Source organism: Chamaea fasciata, unplaced genomic scaffold, assembly GCF_029207755.1.
Source record: "Chamaea fasciata isolate MVZ Bird 193981 ecotype frontalis unplaced genomic scaffold, bChaFas1.0.hap1 SCAF_12, whole genome shotgun sequence".
Classification (NCBI taxonomy): Eukaryota; Metazoa; Chordata; class Aves; order Passeriformes; family Sylviidae; genus Chamaea; species Chamaea fasciata.
Window position 1 is genome coordinate 11,537,311 of NW_027094097.1, and position 11,185 is coordinate 11,548,495.

Here is an 11,185-nt window from a genome sequence, read left to right on the forward strand (position 1 = left end):
GGAAAGGAAAGGAAAGGAAAGGAAAGGAAAGGAAAGGAAAGGAAAGGAAAGGAAAGGAAAGGAAAGGAAAGGAAAGGAAAGGAAAGGAAAGGAAAGGAAAGAAAAGAAAAGAAAAGAAAAGAAAAGAAAAGAAAAGAAAAGAAAAGAAAAGAAAAGAAAAGAAAAGAAAAGAAAAGAAAAGAAAAGAAAAGAAAAGAAAAGAAAAGAAAAGAGTTGGAAATACAGTGACCAAAGCCAAGGGAAGTGTCTGTGGACATACCTAGGGCCGGGCGGCCCGCGGGAGCCGCGGGGTGACAACCGGAGCTCCGCTCTGGATGCGCGGCCAGACGGATCCATAGTTCCGCCCAGACTCCCCTTTTGTTGCAGGGATGGGATTTGGAGAGAAACAAACAAGAAACAAACAAACAGCGGATGCGGTCCTCACCTTCCCGGCCCTCCCGGGCGGCGGGGCCTGTCCCCCGCACCCGGCTGAGGTGGGACCCGCGGCTGGGCGGCCTCGGCAGCCCGCGGGGCCGGGGGCTGGGCCGGGGACAGGCGCTATACCGGTGACAGGGACTACACTGGGGACAGGGGCTCTGCCCGGGAGCTGTGCCCTGGATCTGGGGGGTTACCGGGGCCGGGGCTCGTGCCCGCGTTCCGGGGCTCTGCCGGGGACAGGGGCTATGCCCGGGGCAGAGGCTGTGCCGAAGACAGGGCTGTGCCCAGTGCCAGAGCTGTGCCCGGCCGGGGGCTGTGCCCGGGGACAGAGCTGTGCCCGGGGTCAGAGCTGTGCCCGGGGTCAGAGCTGTGCCCGGCCGGCGGCTGTGCCCGGGGACAGAGCTGTGCCCGGCCGGGGGCTGTGCCCGGGGACAGAGCTGTGCCCGGCCGGGGGCTGTGCCCAGTGCCAGAGCTGTGCCCGGCCGGGGGCTGTGCCCGGGGACAGAGCTGTGCCCGGCCGGGGGCTGTGCCCGGGGACAGAGCTGTGCCCGGGGTCAGAGCTGTGCCCGGGGTCAGAGCTGTGCCCGGCCGGCGGCTGTGCCCGGGGACAGAGCTGTGCCCGGCCGGGGGCTGTGCCCGGGGACAGAGCTGTGCCCGGCCGGGGGCTGTGCCCAGTGCCAGAGCTGTGCCCGGCCGGGGGCTGTGCCCGGAGACAGAGCTGTGCCCGGGGACAGAGCTGTGCCCGGGGTCAGAGCTGTGCCCGGGGTCAGAGCTGTGCCCAGTGCCAGAGCTGTGCCCGGCCGGGGGCTGTGCCCGGGGACAGAGCTGTGCCCGGGGTCAGAGCTGTGCCCAGTGCCAAAGCTGTGCCCGGCCGGGGGCTGTGCCCAGTGCCAGAGCTGTGCCCGGCCGGGGGCTGTGCCCGGGGTCAGAGCTGTGCCCGGCCGGGGGCTGTGCCCAGTGCCAGAGCTGTGCCCGGCCGGGGGCTGTGCCCGGAGACAGAGCTGTGCCCGGGGACAGAGCTGTGCCCGGCCGGGGGCTGTGCCCGGGGCCAGAGCTGTACCCGGCCGGGGGCTGTGCCCGGGGACAGAGCTGTGCCCGGCCGGGGGCTGTGCCCGGGGACAGAGCTGTGCCCGGGGTCAGAGCTGTGCCCGGCCCGGGGCTGTGCCCAGGATCTGTGGCTGTGCCCGGGATCTGGGGGTTTACCGGGGCCGGGGCTTGTGCCCGGGATCCAGGGCTCCGCCGAAGACAGGGCTGTGCCCGGGGCCAGAGCTGTGCCCGGCCGGGGGCTGTGCCCAGCTGTGCCCCTGGACGTGGCGGCCGGGCCGGGCTCAGGGCAGCCCCCGAGTGACCTCGCCGGCCGCGGCCCCGGTGCCGTGAGGGACGAGGAGGGGCTGCATCCCCGCACAGACAGCCCCGGCCCGGGGCATTCAGGAGCTGCTGGAAGCAGGGATGTGAAAATCCGTGCCAGAACCCTCCCCAGTGCTGCTGCTCCCCCGGCCGAGGCAGGTGCCGGGCTGGCAGCAGTGAGGTAAAGGTGTGCGGGCACTGGCCCCGCTGTCCCCACAGCCTGCAGCCTTTCAGGGACACCCAGATTTAACGCACACCCCCAAGGAGTGAGGGTCAGGGAGACGCCAGAGCCTTCACTGGAACAGGGCGTTGAGACTCAACGCCTCCATCCACAGCCATCGGCATGTCTGCTGTATCAGGACAAGCTGGGGCAGCATTGCTCAGGACTGTGGGTCTTTATAAATTAACAATTGAGAGCAGCACCCAGGGACACTCCACCCTCTTCCCCCACAGGAAACTTGAGGAGACTGCTCTATTTGTTATTTACTGTGGAATTTTTTTTCTGCATGGAAGAGAAACACCACTTCTAGCAATCTAGGAATTGCTTTGATTCATTCCATGTAAGATGTCATATTGAGATGCATTACAAAACAATGACATTTATCAATTTAAAAAAAAAGAAAAAAAAAAAAAAAGAGAGAAAATCATGTCAGAAAGTCCACAGGGCTTCAAAACAAGCAAGGAGAGAGGCACGGCAAGTTCTGTCCTCGTCACTCACTGCACCATGATTACAGGCCGGCACACTTCACTATGTGTTGGAAGTGACACAGTTTAAAAGCCAGAATTTGGAGGGAAAAAAAGTGGGTGCAGCGATAGTGAACGAAAATGATCATTTCAGAGAGCGCTGAAATACAGGCAGCGTGCATCGAGGGCACTGAGATGTTGTCACACTGTGCCGGGTCAACCCGATACGGTGATAGATATCTCGGGATGGAGCTGCCTGTCTGCCAACTACAGCCTCGCAGATCCCTGGCCTTTTGCTTTTCACTTGAAAAGTTAAGTCACATCCTGGACTATTTTTGCATTGTGTTGGCTTAGAGCTCACAAATCTGAATGCACTCAGCCCTCAGAGTGACAATTGTTATTCCCAGTCCTCCCCCGCAATTTCAGGCAGTCAAGAATTAGATGCAGCAAGAGTGTACAGTATTTTAATCTATTGATTTGTACCTGCTGTGCCCAAAAAAATTCATTAGAGGAACCTTAAAATTATGAAGTAGTTCAGTGCTACTCTCCCGCCCGAAAAGGCGAGTTCTTTCTTGGCCGCTCACCTCTGCCACGTTCTGGGGTGTGCTACATCATATTATTCATACTGAGACCTACACTTAAAACAGAGATCTGAAGCATTTGGTTACAGACTCTGTGTGTGTGTGTGTGTGTGTGTGTGTGTGTGTGTATACAAGTAGGATTGGTTTTTGTTGGAGCTGAGCAAACAAAATCTATCCCACTCTCCATAGCTACCCCCGGAATGCCCAAACCTCACGGCAGCCGCTCACAGCACAGTGACTCAGAAAGAGGGAGGGAAAAAAGTGTATTAAAAAAAACCTTAATTCCTAACATTGGAGTATGTAGGATATTTTTTTTTTTTCCTGCGTGAAATTTTAAATTCAGCCATCTGAACAGGTGTCAGAAACAGTGGGTCCATTTAGCTCCTCTGATGATCGGAGTAATAAATATAGAGGATTTCCTTTCAACACAGCACATGCTGAAATGACACCAATGTAGTTCTGGCATCTGAGCAGATAATTCTGATATATGCATCATTTCCTCCCTAAATCCAGGAAGCAGCTACACTCTCTATCTGATATTAGTATATTATGTCAAATAGAAATTGGTATTAAAATTATGAATGATTCTAGATCAAGAACTTCCTACACACTACGCAGAGGGAGGGGGAGGAAACAGCTGCACAAAAGCTTTCGGAAGGGAAAAGAAAAAAAGAGCTGGGAAAGTTCATTTTTTAAACGAAAAATTTGCTGCCATGTTTTGCGTGGGGGGTGTTTTCAAGTGACATTTTGATTCAGCGCTGGCGTTTTTGTTTAAAAAGGGTGAAGAAGACTTTCTAATAAATAGAAGCTCTCCCCACTCAGTTTGCAAACGGGCACTTCTCACCTAGGGAGAAATAGTTCAGGAAATAAATATGCACTGGTGTGACTGGGATATTTCCCTCCCTTCTCCTGTCTTTTTTTTTAGGATTCAGTCCAGGATGACATTTTTTCAAGTAAGGAAAATGCTGTAGCAAAACCAAAAAAATACTCTCGGCCTCTGTTCAGCAGAAGCCTGGAGGCTGGGCAGGAGAGGGTTGTGTTTCATTTTGGGGGTGGAAATAAAAAACACTTAGGGGCAAGTTGGGCTGGGGAGGGAGGAGGGGGCTGAGCCTCAGTGCACACCATTTCCCAGCCAGCAAAGGGCCGCTGTCCACGCACGTATCTCCCAGCATCAGGCACATGAAAGTTCTTTGTAATGTAGTTAATAAATGGGAAGGCACTATAGGACTATGGGAAAAATAGGATGTTGTTAGTGATGGGCAGATTAAGACCACGGACACCTCCGGACACCCAATTGCCTGGCTCGGGCAGCATTCCACGCGCTTTTTACCTGTGGGAGAACAGTGGGATCCTGCTCCCCTTTGAAATCCCCAGGGATTGCACCTCCGAGTTCAGTTGGGAGCAGGATTGAGGCCAGAGTCAAGCAAGGGGTGATTAATGAATGTAGGTTATTCAGAGCAGAGCGGTTCCAATTAGTCCTCAGCAAGGAGTCCTGCGGCAAAGGTGGGCGCTCCCCTGCAATGACTCATACAGAGAACCCCAATACTCACTTTGCTTTAGTGAATATTAAAACGTGTACCTATTTTTTTTTCCCTTCAGTTGGCCAGTTGGCATGTTTCAGGCTGAAATTTAAGTGCAGCCTAAGGAAGGCTGCGTGTTTTTTGTTTGTTTGTTTGTTTGTTTGTTTGTTTTTTAATTTGCAAAGCAAGATTGTCATCACAGTGCCAAACTGGAAGAAAGCATTTTTCTCCTCTCAGGTTGGGGGTGTGATGGGAATTTTCCCTTTGTCACCCTATTCTAGGAAGCCTGTTTCTAGGAAGGTTTTCTCTTATCTCTCAAATCACTCAAATAGGATGTTTGGTTTCTTTCCTCTGTGAAAGAAGATACTTCAGGGAGACAGCAGTGGTCTCCTCACTCCTCACTACTCAGTCAATTCACGGTACTTTTAAAATCCTATTGCCTGCTCCTAACTTTGCCTGCAGGAAGCCTGAAGTAACAGCGGGGTGGGAGGATGAGGCTGGACCAGAAGTGGTCCTGCTCCGGGCAGCTTGGGCTTCAGTGCTCCCTTGGGGGCTGCAGCAGCACTTCAGTGGGGGCTCTGCTGATGACAGGTCATATCCCTTCCCTTCCTTGCTCTCAGCAAGGGCAAGAGCAAAGCTTCTAACTGCAAAAACACCTGGACATCGGTAAAGGCTCAGACAGGGAAGGGAAGGTGGGGGACAAAATAACAAGCAGTCTTGTTTTTATGAGAGGAGATAATTCCCAGCTCAGCCAATAGTAACCAGTTTACCCACAGATTACACATTAACCAGAAAATGGAACTCAAATTAACCAGAATCTGGAGCTTGAACCATTACTCAAACCCTGGTGCAACAGCAGGTCAGATGCCAAAGGGCAGGTTGGTGCCCTGGCACTGGGGAGGGGTGAGACATAGCATCAGCTTCAGAGACCGAGCCACTGCTGTCACCAACAGAGAGGCTGGTGTCCATCCCCGCCAAAGGGACCTCAGCAGGAGCAGAGTGACCTCCAGCACCAGCCACAGCCCACTGACACAGGCTATCGTGGGTGCAGGTGCTGCAGGGGGGCTCAGAGCCACACCTTGACCTTGCAGCTCGACCCTTGACAGGGGCTGGACCAGCTGGGCAGAGGGATGGCAACAGGTCCTGTCCCTTCAGGGCCTCCAGCACCCGGAGCGATGACCTTACTGCTGGGAAGAAGTTGCACCAGCAGCAGGGGGGAAAAACACAAAGGAGAAGAAAAAGGTGTTCGGTTTATGAGCCTGGGTCTGGAGATAAACCCCCCCTCCTGGAGAGGCTGGAGCATCCCTCGGAGAGGCCTCTGCCTCTCCCAGAAAGTGGGCAGATAATCCCATTCAGAGAGCAGGACAGCACTCTGCCGACAGACACTGGAGGCTCTCAGGGAATGGTGGCTTTAAACGAACTGGGTCGAGCCTTTGAGGAGCCTTTCAAAGCTGAAATGCCCTTTTGACATGGGGAACTGTAGTGAAGAGGGGCTCAGAGACCTGAATGTTTCTAGCACATTAACCTTTGGGGTTGATTGTTTAGAAAAAATAACTCTCAAAAGTTGGAGGAAGTCCTTTGGATTTTTTTTTCTCTGCTCATCAGCTCTCTCTGGACTTTCTAAGGCCTGTAGCAAAAGAAAAAACAACAAAACAAAACAAAAAAAACCCAAAACAAAACAAAACAAAAATCCACAGGGTAAACAAAAGAAAAAAAAGAGGGGTAAAAAAGCAAAGAAAAGAAAAAAATGAGGCAGTATGGACCAAAATGGTAAGAAATCTTTCAAACTAGCCTTAAGTGGCTCTGTGACAAGCAAAGTCTGATGCAGTGTCATCTCTAACTAGAGACAGGCATTCTTAGCTGGGATCAGATGATAAGAGGATGTGAAGTCTTCTCTTTCACTTCACTCCATCATAAAACAATCAAAATACAGGGCCATATCGTGTCATCAGGTTCTTAAGCAGACCTCCCCTTTGAGATCTCCTAGAACTTGGTGGGATGATCTGAGTCACTGAAACTGCCCTCACTGCACTACTGAGAAGCAGCACCTGAAAGCTCACGTTTTTTTCATCTACCTGAAAGAGAACTTGAGTCCTAGCGGGTGACAATTTTTTCCATTTTACACGAAGCTATCTCCTTTTCCTTCTCCCCTCCTGGACATTATTGAGTCCAGCTCGTGGGTCAGCATCGCCCCTTCGGCAGGCAGCACGCTGAAGCAGTTATGGAACTTTGAACTACAGACTAAGAAACTGAGTACGGAATCAAAAAAATGCAGTTTATTATTGTAGATTATTCTCTCTTTCGATATAACCATAGAGTTGAAAATGAAAGAAAAGCACATAGGAACATCACACGTGGTTAGTTAGTAACTCAAGATATAAAACAATTTTGCACAGCAAAATATGTAAAAGAAAAAGTAACTGACAAGATTTTTTTATATTTATTGTGGTAAGATTTACTTTCCATTGGTTTTTTTTCTAAAAGACAGGATATCAGTCCCTGAAAATAAAATTTACTGATTATTGCCTTTAAAACTGTGGAATTTTTGAAGTTACAGAAAATCCAGTTCTGCACCACAATACAACTGTAAAAAAATCTGCATCATTTTAAAACTGTGCAGTAATGCCATCTTTATAACTGCATAAATTGTATTAGCGTTCTAAACAGGTTCGTATTTTTTTGTTGTTGTTTTGTATTATATGCTTGCAGGTTATATCTTAGTGCAATTCAGTCCCAAATACTTCAATTTTGGAAAAAAAAAACAAAAACAAAAACAAAACCCAACCCATACATTTTTAATGTAAAATACCCCTATAGATATAAACAGGGGTGCCTCCCCCTTTTAATACTTTGGTTTTCAAATACAGTCAGTGGTATAGCAAGGACTACATATACCCAACTTATATTTAAGTTGCAAGCACATGCTGCATAAACTACTTTTTAAAACAGTCCCGTTGCAAATTCTACCCCCCTTTACATCACGACAGTAAACAATTTAGTGCATCAATCTTTAAAAAAAAAATTCTACATCTAAACAGACCTAACTCTTTCGAATTTATCTATAACATTCCTTTATCTGTAGCATACATTTTAACTGGGCTAACAGATGACAGAAACTAGAATTAAATTATATACTAGGAACCCAGAGCATTCCATATTTGACAATGACCAAACGCAAAAGTAAAAAAAAAAAAAAATGGGGCAGATCACTTAAAATTAATTTTAGACTGTTTTTAGGCAACAGCATGGTTTCAATGTCCCCCCAAGTGGGATATGAATTTTGTTTTTGAACATATTTCTGAAGTTCTTTTTTTTTTTTTTTTTTTAAATAATTTTTTGCCACATTAGGTTACCAAAATCCATTCTGGCAGGTTTTTTGAGAGGGAATGCTTCAGTGCATTTAAAAGGAAGTCAGAAGTTTTGAGTAACTCAAAGCAGTTTTAGAGCAGATGCAAACTTTAATGGGAGGAAGAGGAGGAGGAAGATCAAAGGTTGCACTTTTTTGCTTTCAACCCAAAAAAGTGATGAGGCAATAAAACAAAAGGATGAATGCCATGCCATAATAGTCTCCAAAAGTCCATTTCCAAGCAAAAGAAAAAAAAAATAATTATACCGTACATGACCAGCATGCAGGGTTTTTTTATTAATATAATGTCTCTTTTTCATAGTCTTTTGAAACAGTTATAGTTCATTGTTGCTAAGACAAAATAGCAAGCGTAATGCATGAGATGAGTATGGGATCTAATGGCAGACTAAAGTCTCACGTTTGGCAGATTAAGGCCAAAACTCACATGAACACACCGAAGGTTGATGCAGGCTTGATTTTGGCAGGTTGATCTAGGCATATCTCTAGTTTTGCACAACAACGCTAAAAACTGATGGAACTCAGCAAGCTGGAGTCTAAAATTTTCACATTGCTTTTTTTTTTTTTTTTGTATTTTTTTGTTTAGTTTAGTTTTTTATTTTTTTTTTTAATTTTTCTTTTTGCAAAGCTCAAATCTCATATGAAGAACTCAGGATGGCAAAAAAAATCTGACTTTTTGGACACAGCAAGCTCAAAAGAAAAAAACCTCATGAACTTAAAAATATATATATATAATGTGGATGGCAGGTTTCAAAGAAGAGCAAGCTTCATATGAAGAACTGAGTTGGTGGCGAGTTGGATCTTTAAAATTAAAAAAAAAACAACACAACAGCAAGCCCCCACAAAAAAAATAAAAATAATAATAATAATAATAATAATAATAAACAGAAAGGCAACTCATGTAGAACTTTAGGTTGGCCAACACGGAGCCAGCCCACCTTGAAAAGAAAACAAAAACCAAAAACCAACCCAAAAAACAACTTTGTTTTAAAATTGTTTTGAGTTTTTTTTTTTTTTTCTTAAAAAAAGGTAATAGGTGGCAAGCGGGGTTGTGGCTCTAGCAAAGCCCCCAACAACAACTCACACGGAGAACTTTTAGTTAAGGTGGCAAGGCTGTGGGAACTCACATGAAAAACTCTGGAGAGGAAGGGTTGTCGCTGCTGGATCCGTTTTCTCTGAAGCCATTGCTGACCAGCTTCTCGTACTTTTCCTTGTAGGCGTCCCTCTCCCGGACCAGCCTGGAGATCTCCTGCTTTAGGTGCTCCACTTGCTGCAGCAGCTGGTTCTTCTCCGACTCCAGGACGTGCCGCTGCTGGACCCTCTTGAAGCGGCAGGACTGGGCATAGCCCCTGTTTTTGAGGGTCCTCCTCTTCTGCTTCAGCCGGATCACCTCTTCTTTGCTGACGCCCCGCAGCTGCCGGTTCAGCTCCCGCACCGACATGGTCACCAGCTGCTCGTCGGAGAAGCGGTCGTCGAAGTGGAGGCCGCCGCCGCCGCCGCCGCCGCCGCCGCCGTGGTGCGGGTGGTGCAGCCCCCCGGCGCCGCCGCCGCCGCCGCCGCCGCCGCCGGAGCCGGAGCCGGCGGCCGAGGAGGCGGAGGAGGGCGGCGCGCTGCCCGGCGCCGCGGCGTGGGGGTGCCCGCCGCCGCCGCCGCCGCCGCCGCCGCCGCCGTGGTGCGGGTGGTGGTGGTGGTGGTGGTAGTGGGGCGCGCCGCCCTGCGCCGCCGCCGCGGCGATCACCGCCGACACCACGGCGGCCGCCGAGCCCATCTCCTCGGCCGGCACGGAGCCGCCGGCGGCCGCGGCCAGCTGCTGCCCTCTAGCATAGCCATCGAAGGCGCCGGGCAGCGGGTGGTGGCTGCTGTTGATCAGCGCCTCCACCGCGTCCTCGGGGCTGAAGCCCAGCGCCTCCGGGTTGAGCTGCTGCGGGTACCCCGTCATCCAGTAGTAGTCTTCCAGGTGGGTCTTCTGGTCGGAGCCGGAGCCGGGGCTGGGCGCCGAGAAGCTGGGGGACGGGGGCACGGAGCTGCAGGGCGTGCTCATCGGGGTGGAGGAGAGCGATCCCCCGGCGATCAGGCGGCCGCACTGGCTGATAATGCGATCGGTCTCCACCGGCTCCTTTTTCACTTCAAACTTCATCAGATCGAAGTCATTAACATATTCCATGGCCAGGGGACTGGTGGGCAGGTCGGAGCTGCTCATCGCCAGCTCTGATGCCATCCTTTTGCTGCCGAGAGTCCTCCAGAAAGGGTGCGCTCCGGGAGCGAGGGGGCTGCTCTGAGTCGCCACCGGGTGAGCCAGCTTGATTTTTGGCGAGCTCCGCTCCGCTCTCCTGCTCTGCCTCCGCTCCGGTCCGCCCCGGCGGCTCCTCTCCCGCTCCGCGTTATCCCTCGCAGAGGCTCCGCTGATGCATCAGAGCGCGGGGCTCTCGCTATTCGCCTTTTGCATAGAGGGTTTTTTTTTTTTTTCCTCCTCTCTCCCTCCCTTCTCTCTCTCTCCTCTCGCTCTCTTTCGCAGCTCGCGAACCGCAGCTGGAAGTGTTAGCTGGTGTTGTTGCGAGTAAATTTGTTGTTGTTGTTGTTTTGTTTTGTTATTTTTAACACTTCATGGTGCCTTTCCTCTGGGCTCTCTCGTGCAAAGTGCAGAGCGAGGAGAGAGGTTCATCGGGGGAGGGAGGAGGGAAAGAGAGCGAAGGCAAAAAAAAAAAAATCAAAGTCTGTATCGCAACAAAAATAATAATAAGAGTAAAAAAAAAAAAGAGAGAGAGAGAGAAAAATGAAAAAACAACTCGGCCTCAAAGCTACAGCAAGAAGATGAAAAATATTTAAAGGTTTGATCCGGCAGGAGAGTTTAAAGCATTGCGGAGTTTTATAGCGCCCGTGACGTCAGGCGGGACACGGGCTCGGGGCCGGGCCAATGGGCGCTCGCCGCCCGGCCTCATTAGCATAAGAGTCTAGCGACAGGGAAACTTTGCGGGCTGTCAGTCAGGGCTCAGCTGACTGTCAGCTCCCGTTTAACCCCCTCCTGGCCGCCGGCACCGCGCCCGGCCTCGGCTCGCCTCGGCTCGGCCACCGCCGGCCCGCTCCGTCCGCGCCGCACCGCACCGTGCGCGCCCGCGGAAGAGCGCCCTGCCCCGGGGCGGAGTGCCCGGAGCTGCCCCTGAGCCCGGCCCGGCACCCGAGGACGGGGGGAGCTCCGTGCGGCCGGGATCAGGGAGGGGGAGCGCCGGACGTGGTGCCCCGGGGGAGCCGGCAGCGCCCGGGAGGGAGCAGGC

At 51.1% G+C, this 11,185-nt stretch overlaps 1 protein-coding gene across 3 annotated transcripts in view; it reads right to left on the reverse strand.

Moving 5' to 3' along the window:
- Positions 1–10,757, reverse strand: part of MAF (MAF bZIP transcription factor) — a 187,190-nt gene extending 176,433 nt beyond the window's left edge. For all 3 annotated transcript variants that reach the window (XM_066194647.1, XM_066194648.1, XM_066194649.1), the window contains exon 1: positions 9,041–10,757. In XM_066194647.1, coding sequence (XP_066050744.1) covers positions 9,041–10,131 — 1,091 coding nt within the window. In that variant the 5' untranslated portion in view covers positions 10,132–10,757. The remainder of the gene's footprint in view (positions 1–9,040) is intronic.
- Positions 10,758–11,185: the final 428 nt, after the last annotated feature.